This window comes from Canis lupus, chromosome 25 (assembly GCF_048164855.1).
Source record: "Canis lupus baileyi chromosome 25, mCanLup2.hap1, whole genome shotgun sequence".
Lineage (NCBI taxonomy): Eukaryota > Metazoa > Chordata > Mammalia > Carnivora > Canidae > Canis > Canis lupus.
In genome coordinates, this window is record NC_132862.1 from 36,638,027 (window position 1) to 36,661,807 (window position 23,781).

Consider the following 23,781-nt stretch of genomic DNA (forward strand, 5'->3'; position numbering starts at 1 on the left):
TAAGACTATTAAAAATATTTGCTATTGGAGCACCTGGTTGCCTCAGTTGGTTGAGGATCTGCCTTTGGCACAAGTCATGATCCCAGGGTCCTGGGATTGAGTCCTGAGTTGGGCTCCCTGATCAGTGGAGGGTCTGCTTCTCCCTCTTCCTCTGCCCTCCCCCCACTCATGCGGTCTCTCTCTCTCTCTCAAAGAAATAAATAAAACCTTTAAAAAATATCTGCTACCTGGGGCAGCCCCGGTGGCTCAGTGGTTTAGCACCGCCTTCAGCGTGATCCTGGAGACCTGGGATCGAGTCCCATGTTGGGCTCCCTGCATGGAGCCTGCTTCTCCCTCTGCCTGTGTCTCTGCTCCTCTCTGTGTGTGTGTCTCTCATGAATAAGTAAAATCTTTAAAAAAATAAAAATAAATAAAAAATATCTGCTACCAATTTTTCTATGACGAATCCTAATTTACATCACACAAACAAAGAATGACTGGTCTACAGTATGGACATATATAGGATGAGACAGAAATTTGGGCACAGTTTTTTAAATTTGAAATGTCCGTTCAGATTCTTTATACCTTTTGACACATTTCAGCAATGTCTCACATTTTTAAGAGGGGAAAAAAGGTCTATAAGTCTCAAGTCAGAAATGAGCATTTGAAGTATTAATTTACTTTTTTTCTGAACAAATAAGTGCAAATATTCTCAGTTGTTTTCTCTAGTTCTTACTACATATTCTGAATAATCTTGAATTATCTTGAAAGATAATTACATGGTCATCTTTGAAATAATACTATTTCTGAATGAAAGAGTTGATTTCCAAGTGTTAGAGAAAGGAAGCACTCTGACTAGAGAATCAAGTACAATTTCTGTGAAGAGGAAAGATAGCATCTCATGTTCACACATAACCTGCTATTTCCACCTGGCCGCAGAGAAAAACACTTTAGCCACAAGCTATATATGACTTGATCACAGCAGTGCATCAAATATTGTAAAAATTTCCTTTGTTCTTTTTGTGCTGATGAAAACATAACACGTTTGAAAACAAATCCTAATAGAACCAGGACATGTTTTGGGGGATTTTGTCTCACAACTCCTCTGATAATAATCTTAAAACCAGATTTTTATGTTAACATAAAAATTTGATTTGTTGACCCTGAGATGGCAATATAGATTGAAACAATGTAGAAATAATTGCAGTCTAGTAAAAAGTGTTTTTGTTACTAATGAAATACATAACTGTGAATCATAGAATTTGAATGTGGGAAGAGATAATGAAATGGACTATATTTGTAACTTTAGAGCTGAAATCATCCATAGATACAAGCATTGTTCCAAATTTGTCATCACAGTTTTTAAAAAGTACAGATTACTGTTCTTCAACCCAGAAGATTCTAATCCAATAGACTTGGGACAGTATATGGAAATATATACATATATATATTTTTGAGAGAGAGAGAGAGAGCAAGCACAAGTGCCTGTGCTTTAAAGTTGGAGGAGTGGCAGAGGAAGAGGGAGAGAGAGAGAATCACAAGCAGGCTCCACACTCAGCATGGAGCCCCACACGGGGCTTGGTCTTACCACCCTGAAATCATGACCTGAGCTAAAATCAAGAGTCCGAGACTTAACCTACTGAGCCATGCGGGCACCCCTGTGCCCCTGGGAATATTTATTTCATACAAAAACCCCAGATTATTAAGACACACGTTGTAATATGGAACCATTGATCTAAACTAATAGTTCGTTTCTGAAAAAGAAAAGAAAAAAAAATTAAGGTCTTAACTGGTCACCCAGATAACTGTGATAAAGAAGAAACTGGAGCACAGTGTACCTACAGAGGCATTCTTCTTATCATACAATATTGCTCTATTAATTATTGCCTATGTTATTATAGAAGTGACTCTTTTATTCCAATAAATGTACTTTGACTAATATGAAATTGATAGCTTAAAGAGAAGTTATTTTTATTTCCACAAATACCTCAATCTCTACTAGCTAGGTTATATGCCAGGTCATATTTTCCTTCAGTATCCAAATCAAAATATTCCTAGCTCTCTCTCTCTCTCTCTCTCTTTTTTCAACAGAAGAAAGTCGGTATTTACAAGGTTTCTCTTCCCAAACCTGATTCCAAGGAGAATTTTATCTTTTTTTTTTTTACAAATATGCATTAAATGTTTATTACTGCAGCCAAGATGGTTCTGCAAAGTAAAATTGAACTACAAAGAGGTTGAGTAGCTCGCCCAGAGTCTCAGAAGAAATGAGCAGAAAGTCAAGCAAGGCCTCCCACAGGCAGTCTGGTTTCTACACTTAATCCTAAACCACTACCATCTGAAGCTCTTGGCAAAGCCACTCACCTTCTAAGCAAAGTGAGAGGAGCCCTCCGTAGAGGTTGAGGTCATTATCTCTACCTTCCTCTTGGTTTCGAGGTGCTGCTGCTGATGCACTACCCTCAGGGAAGCCAGCCCCATGGAGCCCACGGTTTGGAGCTGTCCTGGCAGATAAGGCAGGAGAGAATTCAACCAAAGATTAATCACTGTGAACTCTGAGGGGCTGAGAGAGGACCACTGCTCCCCTTGTGGTATCCTTCACATGCAGGAGAAAAAAAACACCCCCGGTGGGGGATGAGGTGGGTGGGGGTACTTTTCATAAACGTATCTCCCGGAGTTGAAGAATTATAAAAGGCGCCCCTTGTGGATTGACGCAGAACCCTCCAGAACCCACCCAGATGCACCACTTCAGGGTTTTCTTAAAACTGATCATTCCTCTCGCCGTCCTCTCCTGCCATAGATGTAGGCTTATTTTTTAGACCAAAATTGTTTGCTTTAAAAGTACTTTCGCTATTTAACAACATTCTAGCCGGGGTATTTTGCCTTAGAGACCGTGACATTCTTTACAACTGCCGAACATATTGACGGTGCGGCTGGAAGGATTTAATGATCCTGCGCATAGGGAACACCGCCCAGTCCGTCAGGGTTATGCAAGGACTAGCAGACTTGACAGTGTCTCTCGTTTAAAAAACATCAGCAATGTTCTATCGTGTTTTCTTTCCGCTTCGCGGTGAAACTAGGTGGTTTGCAGAGCCACCTGCACCAGCGGACTACGGTTGAAGCGGAGGAAGTGGTGCACTCACTGCAGTTATTTTTCTCTTTGCAGGCGCCGAGGGAGGCGGGGGGCGGAATGGGTGGGCGAGGACGTCCGGTGCTCGCGGGGCCTCGCAGTGCGGCGCCGCCCCCCCCCCCCCAGCCGCGCGCTTGCGGCACCGCCCTGCAGCCCACCCGGGACGGGACTGGAGTGGGGAGGAAGGAGCGGCCTCTCCGCACCTCTGCGCAGAAGAGCGGGGCGAGCTCTCCGGGGCTCTCGGGCAACGCGATCCCTCCCCGCCCCCCTCCCCTCCCTGCTCCCCCTCCCTGCTTCTCCTCCCCTCCCTGCTCCCCCTCCCCTCCTTGCTCCCCCTCCCCTCCCTCTTCACCCTCCCCTCCCTCCTCCCTCCCTGTCCTCTTTCCTACCCCCTCCTCTCCTCTCCCCTCCCCCACACGCTGGGCCTCTGCGGGGAGCTCAGGCACTAGCCCTGCCTACCCCCGCCCAGAATTAAACGCGGGGGCTGGCCTCGCGGGGACCACCGAGAGGGCGAGGGGTCGAGGAGCGAGAAGCGGGCTCTGGATTCCCACTAAGGGAGGCCATTGGTGACCTGTACAGGGCCAGTTTTGGTGAAGAGGTAAAGAAACAGACTTACCCAGATGGGTTCCACGGAGCACGGAAGAGAAGTGAAGAGGGGTTTGTAGACATCTCTTTTGAAGAGCTGTGTTCCAGGACACCTGGGAAGTGTAATCAAAGCAATGCAATCGTGATTAAAGCTGCTCCTTTAACCCAGAGATCCTTAGCTTTTCTAGACCCTGGTTGATGTCGACTTATTTAGGAGTTAGATTAGTTACTTTGGAACCATTGTTTTAGGGACACCAGGGTGGCTCAGTGGTTTAGCCTCTGCCTTCAGCTCAGGGCCTGATCCTGGGGTCCTCAGATGGAGTCCCACTCGGGCTCCCTGCAAAGAGCCGGCTTCTCCTTCTGCATGTGTCTCTGCCTATCTCTGTATGTCTCTCCTGAGTAGATAAATACAATCTTAAACAAACGAAGAAACAAACACAAACAAAACCATTGTTTTATTCCTGGTTGCAAAGACAGAGGCAGGCCTGGAGTATCGAAGCTCCAGAGTGGGTACTAGAAACCAGAAAGTTGAGCCCTGAAGGCATAGCTCCAAGGGCAATATAACACCACATGACATTCTCTTCATGAGGTTTCCCGGGGCACACCATGCTGACAGTATTCTCATTATCTTATTTACATTTTGCGAATAGAGACCTCTAGATTTCTACTCTCATCATCAGAGACATTTTCCTCAGATAAAATTTAATTAGATGCCTTAAATAAAATTTAATGTCTTAACTCTTGAGTAGTATACAGTCTATTGACTAAATATAAATTTCCTAATGTAGAAAAGCATAGTGTGTCAAAGATGTCCTGGGAGAGATTCAGTTAATAGGGTTCTATGTTTTCCCTACTACAAATAAGGCTGCAAGGTGCATCACTGCACAGGTGCTTATTCTAAGAACTTCTGCCCCAGTAGAAAAGTACAACATGGTTCCTTGGAAAGTCTATCGTTTGACTATGAGTGTGAAAGTTACACTAGTGTAAATCTTTATTCGATTCCTTCAAATACTAACACACTATCACATCTTAAGATTATTGGTGAAAATGGGTGTTTTCTGAAACCTGAAGAGAAATGGAGGAAGATACTCCCCATTCACATCTGTTGAACAGAGTGTATACAAAAAGGGAAAAATGGGAACTAAATCTTTGGTCCATAAACTATATAACTGACCACCATATCACAAATAATACACCATTTCTTTAGCAGGAGGCTAAGATTTAAAGCCCAAAATTATTGTGCTTCTCTTGTTCTTCAGTTTTCTACAAGTAAATAAAGTGGACCTAAAATAGGGTTTGTGAAAATAACATAATGCTGACTTGCCATTTGAAACAACATGGCAAACAAGAAATATCAGATCCTAGGACAAAAATCACTTTTTTTATAAAGTGAATGTGAGGAGGTGCTCTGTCACAATGGGCACATAGGAAAATTAGATGGCCTTGGCCAGGTTTCAATATAAGATGATCTTCCTGAATTTTTTTTTTTTTAAGTAAGTTCTTACCTGGGAATAGATCTTGATGCAAACAAAATAAAACAAAACACAACATAAAAAGACTGCTGAGAAAATGCAAGGGCATGAATAGATATTTCTCAGCCATAACCTGGATGATTTAATGTTCAATACAGAATCAGAAGCCCCATTTTTCTGTTGAAATGTGGAGTTTTTAAACACAAAATACATGATTATTAACAAGAGCTAACTCATTAAACTCATTTTAATCTCACTAAACAGGTTTATTTTGGTACTACCAAATTTTACCTTATCACAACCAAGAAATCAGATCACCATGAATTTTAACTATTTTAAATATTTGTTTTAATTTATAATATAATTAACATACAGTGCTATATTAATTTCAATGATTCAAAATTTCTATGCATTTCTTGATGCTCATCATGATAAGTGTGCTCTTAATCATTTTCATCTGTTTCTTCATCCTCCCACTTACCTCTCCTCTGACAACCACCAGCTTGTTCTCTGTAGTTCAGATTCTGTTTTTCATTTGTCTCTTTTCATTTGTTTTGTTTCTTAAATTCCACACATGAGTGAACCATATGGTATTTATCTTTCTCTGTCTTATCTCAGTTATGATCCTCTAGATCCATCCATGTTGTTTCAAATGGCAAGATTTTATTCTTTTTTGTGTCTATGTAATATTCCATCATACTTCTTTGTCCATTCATCTATCGATGGACAGTTGAGTTGCTTCCATATCTTAGCTATTGTAAATAATGCTGCAATAAACATCAAGGTGCTTATATCTTTTCTAATTAGTATTTTTTGTTTTCTTTGGGTAAAATAGTCAGTAGAATAATTACCAGACCATAAGATAATGCTATTTTTAATATTTAAGGAAACTCCATACTGTTTTCCACAATGGCTGCACCTGTTCATATTCCCATCAAGAGTGCACAGGGGATCCTTTACCTCCACATCTTGTGTAATTTATTTTAGCCATTCTGACACATATGAGGTTATATCTCATTGTGGTATTGATTTGCTTTTCCCTGATGATCTTTTCATCTTTTCATGTGTTTATTGGTCATCTGTATGTCTTCTTTGGAAAAGTGCCTGTTCATGTCTTCTGCCCATTTTAACTGGATTATGAGGTATGTTCCCTCTAAATCTAGTTTGTTGAGTGTTTCTAACATGAATGGATATTGTACTTTCTCAAGTAATTTTTCTGCATCCAGAAATGGTCATATGGTTCTTATTTTTTTCTCTTGTTGAGGTGATGTATCGCACTTGCTGATTTGTGAATATCGAATCATCCTTGGATCCCAGGAATAAATCCCACTTGATCATGGTGAATGATTTTTTAAAATGTATTGTTGAATTTGGTTTGATTATATTTAGTTAAGGATTTCGCATCTATATTCATCAGAGATATTGGCCTATAGTTCTCTTTCTTTTGTAGTCTTATAATCTGGCTTTGGTATCAGGGTAATGCTGGCCTCACAGAATGAACTTGGAAGCATTCTTTCCTCTATTTTTGGAATGGTTTGAGAAGTATTGGAATGGTTTGACAAGTAGGTATTAACTCTTCATTAAATGTTTGATAAAAGTCACCTGTGAAGCTGTTTGATCCTAGATTTTTGTTTGTTGAGAGTTTTTAAACTGCTGACTCAATTACTTTGCAGGTGATCTGTTCCAATTTTCTATTTCTTTTTGATTCAGTTTTGAGAGGTTATATGTTTCTAGGAATTTATGTATTTCTTCTAGGTTGTCCAATTTTTGGCATATTTTTGGCATATTTTGCTGCATCTCAAAGATTTTGGATCATTGTGTTTTCATTTTCGTTTGTCTCCACAAAATTTTTCCTTTCTTTTTTGATTTCATGGTTGATTCATTCATTGATTAGCAGCATGTTACTTAAACTCCATGTATTTGTATTCTTTCCAGATTTTTTCTAATAGTTGATTTCTTGCTTCATGGCATTATGGTTAGAAAAGATGCATGATTTTAATCTTTTTTAATTTGTTGAGATTTGTCCTATGACCTTGGATCCCAGGATCTGCCTTCTCCAGATTAGTCAAGTTTTCAGCTAATGTTTAAGTAAATTTTTAGCCACCCTTTTTGCTCTCTCTTCTCTTTCTGAGATGCCTATAATGCAAAATTACTGTGCATGGTGGTGTCACTGAGTTCCCTTAACCTATTCTCATTTTTTATTATTCTGTTTTCTTTTTCCTGTTTCATCTGATTTTTTTGAATTTCTCTCTTTCCCAGTTCACTAATTTATCCTTCTGTTTCATCTAATCTACTATTTATCCCCTCAAATGAGTTTTTAATTTCAGTTATTGTGTTATCTCTAATTGGTAATTTTTATATTTTCTATCTCTTTTTTGAGGGTCTCACCCCAAAGGGTGGACCCCCCCCCCACCCTTTTCTGAAGTCTAGTGAGTACCTTTATGACCATTTCTTTGAATTCTCTATCTGGCATATAGCTTATCTCCATTTTGCTTTGCTCTTTTGCTGTGATTTTGTCCTGTTCTTTCATATGCAACATATTCTTCTGTCTCCTCATTTTGTCCCACTTTTGTGTCTGTTTCTATGTGTTAAGAAAATCAGCTACATCTCCTGTTCTTGAAAATAATGGCCTTATGAAGAAGAGGTCTGGTAGTGCCCTGTAGTGCCATGTCCCCTGTGCACCAGAACTTGGTGCTTCAGGAGTGTCTCCTAAGTGTGTTGTGTATGTCCTACTATTGCGATTGAGATACGTTTGCTTTCAGTCCAGTTGTATTCAATGACTCTCCCTGCCTATTGTGGAGAGTTTGGTCTCTGTCATGTTAAGGGGCAAGACTGGGCCTGCCTTGAGCTTGAATTGGGTCAGACCAGATGCCTACCCTCAGCTCACTTGCCAGAACTGTGGTCACACTGAACTGCAGGGTGCTCTCCTTGCATTGTCTCCTGAGAGGTTTTCATTGGTGGGTGGAGCCGACAGTCAGACTAGATGCCTGCCTACAGTCTGCTGGGGTTGCAGTGACACCAAACTGCTGAACTCTCTCTTTGTGCTGTCCCTTGTAAGGTTTTTGTTGGTTTGTGGGAACAACAGTCAAATCAGATTTCTACCCCCAGCCCATTGTGGAGGCTGCAGTTGACCTGATATATGTGATTATCTTCCCCTCTACCAAAACAAGAGTCACTTTTTAGTGGTGCTTGCCCCTGTTGGACCTGCTTACATTATACCAAACTTGTTGCTCAGTTTTGGATGGACTCCTACCAAGTGGTGCTGGTCATATGCAATGGATACACAGAAAAGTCAGAGGTGGGTTTCTTTTTTTAAGGTTTTATTTATTTATTCATGAGAGACACACAGAGAGAGAGAGAGGCAGAGACACAGGCAGAGGGAGAAGCAGGCTCCATGTAGGGAGCCCAATGCGGTACTCGATCCCGGGACTCCAGAATCATGCCATGAGCTGAAGGCAGATGCTCAAACACTGAGCCACCCAGGCATCCCTAGGAGTGGGTTTCAAAGTGTTAGCAAGATATGTTGCATGCCTGCTTGTGGGCAGAGACCTGGAGGTGGTTTGGAGGAACTCCTACAGAGAGAGAGAGAGAGAGACAGGTTGGATTGAGCAATCTATAGGAGACTACAAAGGCAAGGTGTGTTGTTAGCAAAGCTAGGTGGAGAGTGTTCCTGCTGGTTCCTCCAGGTGTTGGTGTATTCAGGCTGGGGAGTATGAGAGAGAAATGGTGCCAGCCACCTCCTTTGTTCTTGGAGAAATCTCCCAAAGATCCCTGCCCTTCCTGTCCTTGCTCAGAGACTAGTAAATACATCTCCTTCCAGAATACCCCAGGCAGCTCTCAAACTGCTGCTTCTATGCTGTATCTTGGTGAGTTTGTTTGTTATGCTGGCTCTTGAAGGACATACTCAGTTTCCCATTACCCTCAGACTTATCCAGAGCCAATTCCACTGATTTGTAGGTTCCCAGTGAATAAACTCCACTAATTGGGAAAACTCACAAAATTAAGCCACTCTAGCTTTCAAAGCCAAATATTGTGGCGATTTGTCTTCCCAGTACAGATTACACATACTGTAGTGCCTGGTATGGAATCTGCTCTTCTCCCTTCTCTGTACATACAGTGTCTTTCCCTCCCATAGTCAGTCTTGTTGGTTGGTTTGGTTCTTTTTTTGGGGGAGGGGGGCGGGCGGCTGTCAGAGAGGGTCAGTTTGGTTCTTGATGGCATCTCCACCCTTCCTGCTGTTCTCTGATATGACCTCTTCTCTACAATTAACTGTGAGAGCCTGTTCTACCAGTCTTTGAGTCATTTTCTGGGTTACTTACTGAAGTGGGTGTCATCTAAGACATATCATAGGACAAGGTGAACTTAGGATTCTCCTAATCTACCATATTCCCCTGAAGTTCTGATATTTTTCCTTATTTAAAAAATATATACATAACAAATACTATTTTATTTTATTTTATTTTATTTTGGGGTTTATTTTATTTTTACTTATTTTTTATTTATAGTTGACATACTATATAATATTAGCTTCAAGTGGTCAACATAGCGATGTTGAAATACAATATGTAATGAGCACTATGATAAATCTAGATACCATCTGTAAATATACAAAGTTGTCAAATAGGAACTATATCCCTATGCTATATATTGTATCCCCATGTCTTGCTAATAATTGGATGGAAGTTTGTATGCCTTTTAAATGACTTCACCCTATTTCACCCATCTCCCTATCCCTTCTCCTCTGGCAATAACCAGATTGCTCCCTGTATTCATGAGTTGGTTTCTGTTTTGTTTGTCCCTTTGTTTTGTTTTTTAGATGCCCCACATAATTGTAAAATTCCATAAAAACTTGAAATCATACTGTATTTGTCTTTCTCTGTCTGATTTATTTCACTTAGCATGATATTCTCCAGACCCATCTATATTGTTGTAAATTACAAAATTTTATTATTAGTTTTATTAGTTCACTAATATTGTATTCTTAATATGTATTAATATATTGTTGATAATTATTAATGTTTTATTTTATATGTGATATACGTCAGTCATAAAAAAGAATGAATCGTTCCATTTACAACAATATGGAAACATATACCACATCTTCATTATCCTTTCATCTATTGATGGACACGTAGGTTCCTTCTATGTTTGTTAAAAGATCATCAATACAGTAGTATAAAAAAAGTGGAACCTTTTCCCAACTGTGATTTTTTTCTTCCCCAGAGTTTGGTATTTTTTTGGTATTTTGGTATTTTTTGGTATTTTTTTCATATTATAGTACAATTTTATAGTACAATTTTCTTCCCCAGAGGTTACCATTTCTGGTATTTCTTACACATTATAGTACAATTTTACATTCATCAGTTTTTTTAGTCTCTTAATACTAGTTTTGGGTATTAGAAATTCTGTTCTTCTAAACTTTTTGAAGGTATAAAATATCACACTTCATGTATCAGCTTGATTTTATAGATACCTAGGAATAAACCTAACCAAAGATATAAAATATCTCTGCTCTGAAAACTATAGAACACTTATGAAAGAAATTGAGGAAGACACAAAGAAATGGAAAACCATTCCATGCTCATGGATGGGAAAAACAAATATGGCTAAAATGTCTATACTACCCAAGCAATCTACACATTTAATGCAATCCTTATCAAAAATGCCACCAGAATTTTTCATGGAAATAGAACAAGCAATCCAAAATTTGTATGGAACCACAAAAAGACCCCAAATATCCAAAGCAATCTTAACCATGAACTTTTGAAATGGGCCATGCCGCCTGCCTTCAGCCCAAGGTGTGATCCTGGAGTCCGGGATTGAGCCCCAGAGTCAGGCAACCTGCATGGAGCTACTTCTTCCTCTGCCTCTCTCTCTCTCTCTTTCTCTCTTAGTGTTTCTTATGAATAAATAAATACAATCTTTTTTAAAAATTGAATTTTGTTTTAGAATATTATTCAACCATAAGAAAATGAAATCTTGCAATTTGCAATAAAGTGGGTCAAACTAGATTGTATAATATACATTTAGTGATACATCCCAATGACTACCTGAAGATCAGATAGAGTTTTGCCTCTTTATCTGGGCATATATGTCTGGTTTGGAACAAATCCACTTCCTCTCCGTGTAGCGCCTAGCGCTACTGGCACCTTTGTCATTCAAATAGGCACACTCTCCACCTCCTCTGATAGGAAAACTGCAATGAAAGAAGCAGAATCAATCAGTTTGCCACCAGTTATCTCTTCAAAAGCAGAGAGGATAAAGATAAAAATATAAAGAAATTAACATTAAATCAGCTTCTAAATATAAAATTCATTACAAAAAAAAATTCATTACACATACCATCTCTTTAAAATTTAAACTTACCCTCTGAGATATATATCATCTTTTATAAAAAAATAAAAATAAAAAACAACAGATTTTTCCAAGATTCTATAACAAGTAAAACTAGGATTCATAACTAAATTGATGAAAATACAGGACACATGCTATTCACACTTTCTTCACTTTGGGAAGGAGCACAGAAAAGAAATGTTTCTATGTTACAGGTAATTTTATTGTTGTTTGTTCTTGTTGTTGTTGTTGTTAGGCCCTGATTTTCTCCTGTACTATTTATCAGTATTTAAATGGCCTGACACAGACAGCTGGGTCAGAATTTAGACTCTAAGTTTTTTTCCTCTGTACTGTTTGAAATTGCTATAGTGTGACATGGTTTGCCTATGCTTAAAACATGTTAGCACGTAATAAATACACTTTTCCCCTCTATAGTGATGAACAATTTCCAACTGAATAGTTAACAATATACTTGCTGCTTTAAACATTTAGAGAATTAGATAATGTAAACATTACTATTTCAGTATTAGGACGAAGTAAAGGTTAATCCTAAATATTTACCAAGTATCCACAACGTGCTAGGCACTACACATACAACACTGTATAAATATAAGTTCTAATTCCTAAAACTTAGTGTCTGTCCAAGATAAAAAAAAAAAAAAAGCTAGTAGGTAAGATCTAGTTTTCAAAACTACCACTGGCCCTTTGCAGCAAATAAAGTGATATTTCCAAAGCTGATTATTTTTCATAACCTCGTAAAGCAACATTTCAAAACCTCCTTGTGTCCTCGGATAAGAAAACATTTATTGAAATTGTCTAAATCCAAGTCTTTCAGCATTATCCAGAACTCTTCCAGTAATATAAAAATCTAATAGGTATATGAATGAGATTGAATTTGACAATGCCAAACTGTACTTGTCCTAGACATTATGATTATGATCTTACAAATAATAGATGCCATTACCATCACTCATCTCTATGAAAATGGTTGAGGATTGATGCAGTTATGGTTTAATATAGTAATTTAACTTGCATTTATAAAAGATTTAAAGTTTAAACAGTACAGTCATATACATCAAACTGGTTCTCATATCAACCCTGTGAGAGCAATTGAGCAAGTACAATTAATTTTGTTGTAGAGGTAAGCAACAGTCTTAAAGATAGTACGTAGTTTTTTCAAAGTGAAAGAGTTGGCAAATTACACAGATGAGGCTGGAGTCAAGTTTACCATTCTACTATGCCACATATGATAGATTTTATATTTGGTTGGAGGAGCTTGCAAAACCTCTGCAACTTACAACTTTTCACTTGATTCCATCATAACTAATCTTAAAAATGTTTAGAGCATATAAATGAAGAACTCATTTGGTTTCATGCAAAGCAAATACAAATACAAATACTGCTATCATATTTTTCAGAACTTACCAGTTGGTCCATTCAGTGCCATTTACCCATTTCCATGGTTGGCCTAAATCTCTGCTGAGCCCAATCCAGTGGTCATAGGGGCCTTTATACCTCAATAGGAAATTCTTTCAGAAAAAAAAAAAAAAAGATTACATGCATTAACCTGTCATTACCTGGCCTCTCCCAGAAGCAGTGTTGCTTCTCTACTATATTCTTAACTCTCATAGTTTTCTTCTTTTTAATTTTGTATTGTTTAATAACACATAGAGAATAGATGTACTATAGTAACATCACATGTAAATATTAAAACAGAGAAATTGTTGATAACTTGTTTACTTTCAATTCAGCATAATGCCACTTTACGCTCTATTCCACAACCTGTTTCTCTATTCTATGATCAGTGTCCACTAGTATTATTTCAAGTTTAAAGTTGTTATAAATGCTGTTCTGACATTCTTGGCACTTGTCCTGGAATGAATTATTAGGACACAGTGAATGCTTATTGTCAATTTTACCAAATGACACCAAACTCTTTTACGATGTTATTGTAACAAATTATACTCACACCAGCACTAGAGACTAGTTTTCCATGCCACATTTCTTGGTCTACACTTAGAGCATCTTTTTCTGATGGCAAGTATTAATTTCAATATAATTAAATGTATGATTTTCCTTTATGATTAGTGGATTTAGTGACATTTTAGGGAAATTTTTACTCTTTTAAAGTCATAAAGATGATATTGATTTTTGTTTTACCTTGAGGTATACAGTTGGGATATTGATTTTAGATACTTCTCTTTTTTTTTTTTAAGATTTTATTTATTCATGAGAGACACAGAGACAGAGACAGAGAGAGGCAGAGACACAGGCAGAGGGAGAAGCAGGCACCATGCAGGGAGCCCGATGTGGGACTCGATCCCAGGTCTCCAGGATAATGCCCTGGGCGGAAGGCGGCGCTAACCGCTGAGCCACCCAGGCTGCCCACTTCTCTTTTTTATTTTGAGGTATGCATTTACAGCTATGAATTTCCCTCTTAGTATTGCTTCTACCACATATCATAAGTTTGGCATGTTATGTTTTTATTTTATTTGTCTCAAAGTATTTTCTATTTTCTTTTGTGATTTCTTTCCTTGTTCACTGGATGTCTAATAGTGAGTTAATTTCTACATATTTGTGAATTTCCATTTTTCCTTCTGTTGTGGATTTTTGGTTTCATTACATTGTGATTGTAAAAGGAACTTTATATGATTTCAATCTTTTCAAATATATTAACTTGCTTTGTGGCCTATCATATGTTTTATACAGAAAAATGTTCCATTTGCACTTGAGAAGAATATGTATTCTGTTGTTGGGAGGAGCATTCTGCATGTCTTTTAGGTTTAATTGGTTTATAGAATTGTTCACGATTTCTATTTCCTCATTGTTCTACTGTCTGATTGTTTTATCCATATTGAAAGTGGAATCATGAATCTATTCCCAAACAGGATACTGTCCATTGTCTTATCTTCAAGTTTGCTGATCCTTTCTTCTTCCTGTTCAAATAGGCTTTTGACTCCTCTAGTGAGTTTTTCATTTCAATTATTGTACTTTTTAGCTCCAGAATTTCTATTTGGTTTCTTTTAATAGCTACCTCTTTATTGAAATTGATATTTATTGATATTCTACCTCTTTAATGATATATCATTTTCCTGATTTCTTTTACTTTTCCTGTCTATGGTTTTCTTTAGCTCATTGAATATATTTAAGACAGTAGATTTTACATCTTTGACTAATATTTCCAATATCTGGCTCCCTCAGGAATGTTCTCTGTCAGATATGTCTCCCTGTGAATGAGCTATGCCTTCCTATTTCTCTGTATGTTTTGTAAATTCTTTGCTCAGAACTGGACATTATGAATTTTTAACTATGCTAACTCTGGAAATATAATTCTTTTCTTCAGAGATTGTTGAATTTTGATTATTGAGATATGGAGCCAGCTGTTTGTAACTTTTCCAAATAATTTTGCAAATTTTTGTGTATTCCCTACCATGTGTTATCATTGAAAGTTTATTTTATTATTTCTGTGGTCATCCAGTTACCTGCCAAAGATCTTCTTATATGTCTGGCTCCCAAAAGGGGAAAAAAACAAGTATTGTTTATTTAAATCCTTTGGAAATCACTTCCGTTGGCAGGAGTTGAAGAAAAAATGGCAGCCCACCTCTGTATCTGTCCCTCAGTAATGAAAAGCAGCACTCAAAAATAACAACACATAACCACAATATTTGAGTAATAATTTCTTATTGGCCATCCTGGCTCCAGCAAGCTTTACCAGAAAAATGGCCAGAAGTCTTCATGGCTTCTAGCCATGATAAGGTGTAGAGAGTGGTGGCCACTGAGTGAGGAGGCTGAAATTCACTGAGATTAAGTGAAATTTACTAACCTTTTCATTAAGTTATCCCTTGGATGCTGCAAGACTCCAGAGTTCCAAATCAGTTACGTCAGAGAGTTTCTGCCAACTCAATTGATGTTTTGGTAGAGATTCCTGGAGCTTTCTACTCTGCCACCTTCTCTAAGATCATTCCTGCCTGGTTCATTTTGAAACAATGTTAATAACCTCATACAAATTGAAAATTACATTTCCCTCTCTAATTTTTAAATTCTATTTGCACAATTCTTGCTCATAAGTCAAAGAAAGCATGGGCCTGCTCTCTGGCCACCTTCCTGCTGTGAATGTTAAGGTAACTGTGGATAGCCCACTGCAGAATGTAGCATCTGCTGGATTTTCTCTCCTTATGTTAAAAATCAATGTCTAGGCAGGCATCTAAACCTGTATTTTAGACATTCTCACAAAGAATTACATACTACACTGGAGGGGGCATTTTTTTTATTCTAGACAGAACTATTTTTTTTTTATGATAGTCACAGAGAGAGAGAGAGAGAGAGGCAGAGACACAGGCAGAGGGAGAAGCAGGGTCCATGCACCGGGAGCCCGACGTGGGATTCGATCCCGGGTGTCCAGGATCACGCCCTGGGCCAAAGGCAGGTGCCAAACCGCTGCGCCACCCAGGGATCCCTAGACAGAACTATTTTCTTACCAGTTCCAGGAGGGTTTCAATCTGAACAAGATCAGCACCATATGAGTCACAAAACCTCTGGCTAAATGTCCAATTTTTGATGTCATCAGAAAAATAGAAACACTTTCTTTGGAAACCAATCCAGCTTTCTGGGCATGCAGCTTCAAAACACTCTGATGATGATATCTTATGCAATTTTCTTCTAGGTACTAAAAATAAAAACAACTTGCTTATATGTTTTTCTATATATATTACCAAGTGCTTTCTAATACACTTTTCAATAGTCATGTGAAATACTAAATGTATTATCCTTATTTTTCAAATTAGGAATAGAATCCTGAAAGTCACTGCATATATGACACAGCAAATGTCAAAGCTGAGAGTCAACTAATGCCTTAGTGGATGAATTGAAAAAAGAATTCATAATACCTTAAACTCTGGACTATATACCTGTCTAACTTGGATTTCAACAATGTTTGAAAACTTTTCTTAAAATATTAGGTACCTCGATAGCAAGATTTTATCAGCCTCAGAGAAGAGATAGTTCAAGAGCTCTAGATACTTTCCTAAATAAAATGAGGGGCAGGGTATAGATATCTTTCTGGAATAAAGTTTCTTAAGATGAAATAGTCAGATCCATGTCTAAATAGTCCCAAGAGGACAAAAGACATAATTTTACCCTGAGTTTCCTTCTACTAAGGAACTTCCTTCTACTAAGGAAATTTTGTGAGGTCTTCTATATTTTGAAGCTGACAAGGATGCCCACTTTCACCACTTCTGTACAATATAGTATTGGAAATTTTAGCCAGAACAATTCAGCAAAAAATATATGGATATAAATATAGATACAGATATATAAAAGACACCTAGATTGGAAAGGGAGAAGTAAAATTATCTCCATTCACTAACGACATGATCCTATATGTAGAAATCCCTAAAAATTCCACCAAAAACATGTTAAAACTAGTAAACAAATTTAGCAAATTGCAGGATACAAAATCAAACCAGAAACATCAGTTCTATTTGTATATATCAGTGATGAACAATGCAAAAGGAAATTAAGAAAACAATTCCATTATTACAGCATCAAAAGGATAAAATAACTAGGAAAAAACCTCACAAAGGAAACTAAATACTTGTACACTGAAAACTATAAAACAATACTAAAGGAAATTTAAAAAGATACAAATAAGTGGAAAGACATCTAATGGTCATGTATTAGACTTATCATTGTTAAAATGGCAAAACTTCCCAGAGAGATCTACAGATTGGGTGCCATCCCTATCAAAAGTCCAGTTTGAAAAAAAAAAAAGTCCAGTTTGTGTTTCCCTGATGGCAAGTGATGCGGAGCATTTTCTCATGTGCTTGTTGGCCATGTGTATGCCTTCTTTGATAAAATTTCTGTTCATGTCTTCTGCCCATTTCATAACTGGATTGTTTGTTTCTTGAGTGTTGAGTTTAATAAGTTCTTTATAGATCTTGGATACTAACCCTTTATCTGATATGTCATTTGCAAATATCTTCTCCCATTCTGTAGATTGTTGTTTAGTTTGATTAACTGTTTCTTCTGCTGTACAGAAGTTTTTTTTTATCTTGATGAAGTCCCAATAGTTCATTTTTTCTTTTGTTTCCCTTGCCTTCATAGATGTATCTTTCAAAAAGTTGCTGTGGCCGAGTTCAAAAAGTGTGTGGCCTGTGTTCTGCTCTAGGATTTTGATGGATTAGGGTGGGAATGTGAACTGGTATAGCCACTCTGGAAAACTGTGTGGAGGTTCCTCAAAGGGTTAAAAATAGAGCTACCTTACGACCCAGCAATTGCACTGCTGGGGATTTACCCCAAAGATACAGATGCAGGGAAATGCCAAGACATCTGCACCCTGATGTTTATAGCAGCAATGTCCACAATAGCCAAACTGTGGAAGGAGCCTCAGTGTCCATCGAAAGATGAATGGATAAAGAAGATGTGGTCTATGTATACAATGGAATATTAGCCATTAGAAACGATGAATACCCACCATTTGCTTCAATGTGGATGGAACTGGAGGGTATTATGCTGAGTGAAGTAAGTCAGTGGGAGAAGGACAAACATTATATGGTTTCACTCATACGGGGAATATAAAACATATGAAAGGGATTATAGGAGAAAGGAGAGAAAATGAGTGGGAAAAATCAGAGAGGGTGACAGAACATGAGAGACTCCTAACTCTGGGAAATGAATAAGTGTTAGTGGAAGGGGTGGTGGGCGGGAAGATGGAGTGACTGGATTACGGGCACTGAGGGGGGCACTAGATGGGATGAGCACTGGGTATTATACTATATGTTGGCAAATCAAACTCTAATAAAAAATATACAAAAAAACCAAAAACAAAAACTTTGCTCTTCTAGGCAGGTAAAGAAAAAAAAGTCCAATAGTAATGTTTGCAAAAATAGAAAATTTTATTATAAGATTTATATGGAATCATATGGGACTCTGAATATCCAAAATAATCTTGAAAAAGACAGAAAAAATGGAAGAATCTACACTTTCTGACATTAAAACTTACTAAAAAGTACAATTACCAAAAAAGTATGATATTGGCATAAAGACAGATATACAAACCAATGAAAGATAGAGAATCCAGAAATAAACCCTTGTGGTCAAATGGTTTTTGACAAGGATACCAAGACCTTTCAATCGGAAAAGGACAGTGTTTTCAACAAACTGTTAGTAAACTTGGATATTCATATTCAAAAGAATAAAGTTGGACCCTTACCATTAACCACATATAAAAACTTATTTAAAATGGATCAAAGACCTAAATTTAAGATCTAGAACTATAAAACTCTTAGAAGAAAACATACCAGAAAGTCTACATTACATTGGGTTTGGCAATTATTTCTTGAATATGACAACCAAAACACAGGCAACAAAGAACCAATAGATAAACTAGAGTATATTAAATAAAAAAAATTCTCTGCCTCAAAAGATATCCATCAAGAGCATGAAAAGGCAACCCATGGAATGAGAGAAAATATTTTAAAATCATATATAATAAGGAATTAATATTCAGAATACATAAAGAATTCTTACCACTAAGCAACAAAAAACAAACAACCCAATTTTTAAATATGGGCAAAGGATTTGAATAGTCATTTCTCCACGGAAGATATACAAATGGCTAAATCCTACATCAAAAAAATACTCAAGCTCCCTAATCAATTATTAGGGAAATGCAAACTCAAACCATAAGGAGACAAAATTTCACTCCCACTAGGATGGCAATTACAAAAAGAAGGAAGGAAAATAAAGTTGGTGAAGATGTGGAAAAACTGGAACCACTGTGTGTTGCAGATGGAAATGTAAAATGGTACAACCACTGTGAAAACAGTTTGATATTTTCTCAAAAAGTTGAACATGGAATTACCATATGACCCAGCAATTCAACTTCTACATATAGACCCAAAAGAACTGAAACCAGACTTAGATATTGTACACCAATATTCATAGCAGCATTATTCACAATATTGCCAAAAGGTGAAACAACATAAATGTTCATCAACAAATGAATGGATAAATAATACATCATTTGTACTTGCACTGGGATATTTTTTGGCCTTGAAAAGCCATAAAAATCTAATATACCTAAAAAATGGAGGAGTTTTTAGAACATTATGGTAAGTGAAATAAGCCAAACATACAAAGAGAAACATCGTATGATTCCACTCTGAGGGGTATCTGGAAAAGGTGACTTCATAAATATATAAATTAGAATGATGGTTACCAGGGCTAAGGCAAGGGGGCAATAGGTACATACTACTGTTTATCTGGTACAGAGTATCTGCTGGGATGATGAAAAAGTTCTAGAACTGAATAGTGGTTGTGGTTAGATAATACTTTAAATGTATTTAATGCCACTGAATTGCACACTTAAAAATAGTTAAAGTGGTAACTTTTTTGTTATGTATATTTTACCACAATTCAAAATATAAAAGAAAAATAAACACTCCCACAAAGCCTAAAACATTGAAGGAATATCTGAAAGGATATAGTCTGTATTGCAAGATTATGCGAAGATTTTAAATTTCTGTTTTCTTCTTATTCCATAATAATTTAATGGAACCTGAGCAAATCACATTTCCCAGATTCCTTTTCATTTCTTTTCTTTTTTTCCCTTTTCATTTCTGTGTGCCTTTCTTACTAAGTTTTCACAAATGAAACTTGAATGAACGGGTTGTATGCCACTTTCTGTCCTAGACCTTAAAAGTCCTATGTCCCTCCTCAATGCACCCTTTTCCTTCCTTTTGGGAAATCCTGGCTTGATAGTGACATCTTACAGAAGTCAATGGCATTGTAGAGAATAATGGAAAATAGCAGTCCCACAGTCCTATTCACAAGTGACAGGATTACTGAAAGGTCAAAGAAGTTTATTTTATAACCACCATGTTTTTGTGTTCCTCGCTTCTTTAAAATATCATCTCAGCTTATATCCTCATTAATACATTGCTTAAAAATTACTGAATTCTTGGCCAATATCTAAGCATAAACACAATGTCATAAATCATACACAATCAGCTTCTACAGCTCTATTTTGATGTGTCCTCCATTAATATCTACATACATTACCTTTGAGTAATTTTAATTGAAAATGTAATTTCAATTATATTACACTCCTAAAACTAATATAACGTCATATGTCAATTTTAACCCATATATCCTTAATCTAAAGAAAAAAATTTAAAAGAAAATGTAATTTGAGAGTAAATTGTGTATATATATAAATATACAAAATATATAAATGTTTATAAATAAAATATATATGAATATATAATACACTATATGTATATATATACATATATATAGTAAAAATACATAATAAAAGCCCTAGCAATAACATAAATTAAAGCACAATATAATTGGCAGCTAGGTTCTACCTTCTGCAGACCCTGGTCATTCTATTAAGCTTGCAATAATATGACTTCTATATTACACAATTAAAATCTTAGAACCCGGGGATCCCTGGGTGGCTCAGCCCAGGGCGTGGTCCTGGAGTCCCAGGATCGAATCCCACATCGGGTTCCCTGCATGTGGAGCTGCTTCTCCCTCTGCCTGGGTCTCTGCCTCTCTCTCTCATGCTCTGTGTCTCTCATGAATAAATAAATAAAATCTTAAAAAAAATTCTTAGAACCCACTTATAAGTTTATTAGAATTTAACTCAATTGGTGAAATAAAAAAATCATTAGGAACAGGAAAATTATCAGTAAATTCTCTCTTCGTTTGGAAAGTGGACTTCTCTAGATGAAGAAAGATTACAATTCACTTACCTAACAAACCTGTTATAAGTCCAAGCACTGTAAGTATCAGAAATATGAGTATGAGTATGAGTATAACCAAGATTCGATTCTGGTTAATGTTAATAGAATGCTTTTTTGAAGACAGGTAATCTGGAAAAAAAAATATTGAAAACATGTTTTTAGTTTTGTTTACATTAAATACAGAACAGACTTCAGACTACTAGAAGCATTAACTATCAAAATGTTACTTCCACTTCATTCCTTTTCACTAGAGGGGACAATTGGCTTGTTATTTTGTGAATTTACAATTTTGTTTCTGGAGTTTGTTTAATTGTTTACAGAAGTTAAAATTGATATTAAGACAGAACTCATGAACAGTTTTGCTCCTGAAACCTAACTGCAAATCTCATTAACTTCCAGATCCAGCTACCAATTTAATAGAAATACAAGAGAGAAAATCATGTCAATTAAAAAGGAATAAAATGAACAAATTTCAGACTGTGGGAAATTCTACATAATAAATTATTTTGAATCTTAAAGAAAGGAGCGAAAAACAAATTTTAAAAAGCAATCATGAAGGAATCTTTTGATTAAAAGGGACTTACAAAGCTTTTTTTTAAAATCAAAGTAAAGGGCAGCCCGGGTGGCTCAGCGGTTTAGCGCGGTCTTCGGCCCAGGGCCTGGTCCTGGAGACCCAGGATGGAGTCCCACTTCGGGCTCCCTGCGTGGAGCCTGCTTCTCCCTCTGCTTGTGTCTCTGCCTCTCTCTCTCTCTCTCTGTCTCTCATGAATAAATAAATTAAAATCTTTAAAAAATAAATAAATAAAATCAAAATCAAGTGAGAAAATGATTCTCATAAAAGTCAGTTTAGTGTGATTCAAGGGAATACCTGGAGGGCTTCTGAGCTGGATAGCAAGCGTTCTCCCCTGACAAAGATAGTATTTAACAAGGATGCTCACCTTAGAATAATTCATTAAGCTGTATATTTGTTTTGTAAAATTTTCTACATTTGTGTTGTATCTCAAACCATCCTACTTATCTAAAACCTCTTGTAAATTTTACCATTGGAACTGTCTTCTGACTCCATCTCTTGGCTACCACACACACTTTTAGCTACTTCATCTAGAGGTGTTCTTGGCTAAACAGGCATATTTTTCTCCAACATTCTATCCACACTAGAAAGCTTTTCATTAATGTTTCCCAGATTGACCAATGGTTGACACATACACGGAAAAGATGTGAACCAACAAGTGAGATGACTTTGGAATCAAAGCCTACAGAATTCTTAAACCTAGCCAGAATAATTGCCTGGTAAAAACATAATTGTACTTCAAAAATTTATATAAAGTCAAAAGTCTCACAACAAAATATTTCTTTAAAATCTCCAGAATACAGTCCAAATTATTAAATATATGAAAAATCATGAAAATTCAACTTCCATAGGAAAAGACAATCAAAAGAAGCCAATGCTGAGATGACACAGATGTTAGAATTAACTGACATATACTTTAAAGCAGCTGTTAGAAATACTCAAAATACCAAATGAATGAAGAAATAACTGGTCATTTAACACCCCTTAGTAAAATTAATTTTTATTCATATTTACTCATTTTAATTTCATAATTTAATTTTTAAATTAATATTTTAATTTTACTATTTATTAGCTTATTGATAAATCATTATAAATATATTAATAATAAAATATTAATGTGTTTGTGACATTTTTAAATTTTTATTCTCAATCATAAATTTACCCTGACCCCATTCTCTTACATCTTTCTCTAATAGTTCTCTCTCCTTACTTGTTACAAGTGCACTTAAGTATCTGCATATTTTTACGCATATTATAAATTAATTTATATCCTCTAGCATTCTCTTATCCTTGAAAACACTTTAAAAGACTTAGCCATTTTTCCTGTGCAGAAACCAGATAGCATCACCGCTATAACCTTACCACCTTAGTTCCCACATTCATTACATACAGTCCAGCTTCTTACTTGGGGTTGCCAGCAAGTCAACTGGTACAAAATTTGCCTCCACTCCAGTGCTGTCATGCATTCTGGGACCAGTTTTTACAAAAAAAAACCACTCAGCGGGCGGTTTGAGCTCCAGAGTGAGACAAAAGGTCACATTCTGGCTAGAATTTCCTCTGTAACTGAAGATTTTGTTTCGTTTGCAGGCTCTTAAGAAAGAGAAACTAGTTTGGTTAGGCAAATGATAGGATAAAATAATTTTTAAAAAAGTCATTATAGCTAGCTCAGCTTTGGTGTGAGATAGAGAATACTCGTGAATTATGCAAAGAAGGTGAGAAATTATTGTAAGAATGAGGCAGTTGGTCCTCGGAGGCAGTGAATTTTAGGCAAATAAAAGAACAGTAATCCTAATCTCAAATTAAAACCTATTCCCAAGAGCTCATCCTCCTTAAAAAAAAATTCCAGAATCTTTGCTGCTCTTCTAGTTACCCTGAAAACTCTCCAATTCTTGAAAAGAGGTTTCTCTTGTGGTGTTTTGTTTTGTTTTGTTTAAATCTTCCTCTTCTAGTTCTCAGCATAAACTTGGT

General features: G+C 36.6%; 1 protein-coding gene across 2 annotated transcripts; it reads right to left on the minus strand.

The window, feature by feature from the left end:
* Positions 1 to 8,463: 8,463 nt before the first annotated feature.
* CLEC2D (C-type lectin domain family 2 member D) lies at positions 8,464 to 23,388 on the minus strand. 2 transcript variants are annotated; one of them, XM_072799090.1, is made up of 6 exons: positions 23,204 to 23,388; positions 21,252 to 21,371; positions 15,972 to 16,159; positions 12,919 to 13,022; positions 11,211 to 11,356; positions 8,464 to 8,732 (listed from the first exon to the last, which is right to left on the minus strand). In XM_072799090.1, exons 1-5 carry the CDS (start codon positions 23,277 to 23,279, stop codon positions 11,218 to 11,220), a joined length of 627 nt encoding a protein of 208 aa, XP_072655191.1. In that variant the 5' UTR covers positions 23,280 to 23,388; the 3' UTR covers positions 8,464 to 8,732; positions 11,211 to 11,217. The 2 variants fall into 2 exon arrangements, with proteins under 2 accessions (XP_072655191.1, XP_072655192.1); XM_072799091.1 differs by having other exon boundaries at positions 23,219 to 23,387.
* Positions 23,389 to 23,781: the final 393 nt, after the last annotated feature.

What these genes read in the sequence shown, in the direction of transcription:
- CLEC2D (XM_072799090.1), bottom strand. Translation starts at nt 23,279, where the DNA reads ATGCATGACAGCACTGGAGTGGAGGCAAATTTTGTACCAGTTGACTTG. An exon ending in CCCAAGTAAGAAGCTGGACT is followed by an intron (nt 21,372 to 23,203) that starts GTATGTAATGAA and finishes TTTTTTTTCCAG; the next exon opens with ATTACCTGTCTTCAAAAAAG. An exon ending in TTGAAACCCTCCTGGAACTG is followed by an intron (nt 13,023 to 15,971) that starts GTAAGAAAATAG and finishes TTTTTCTGAAAG; the next exon opens with AATTTCCTATTGAGGTATAA.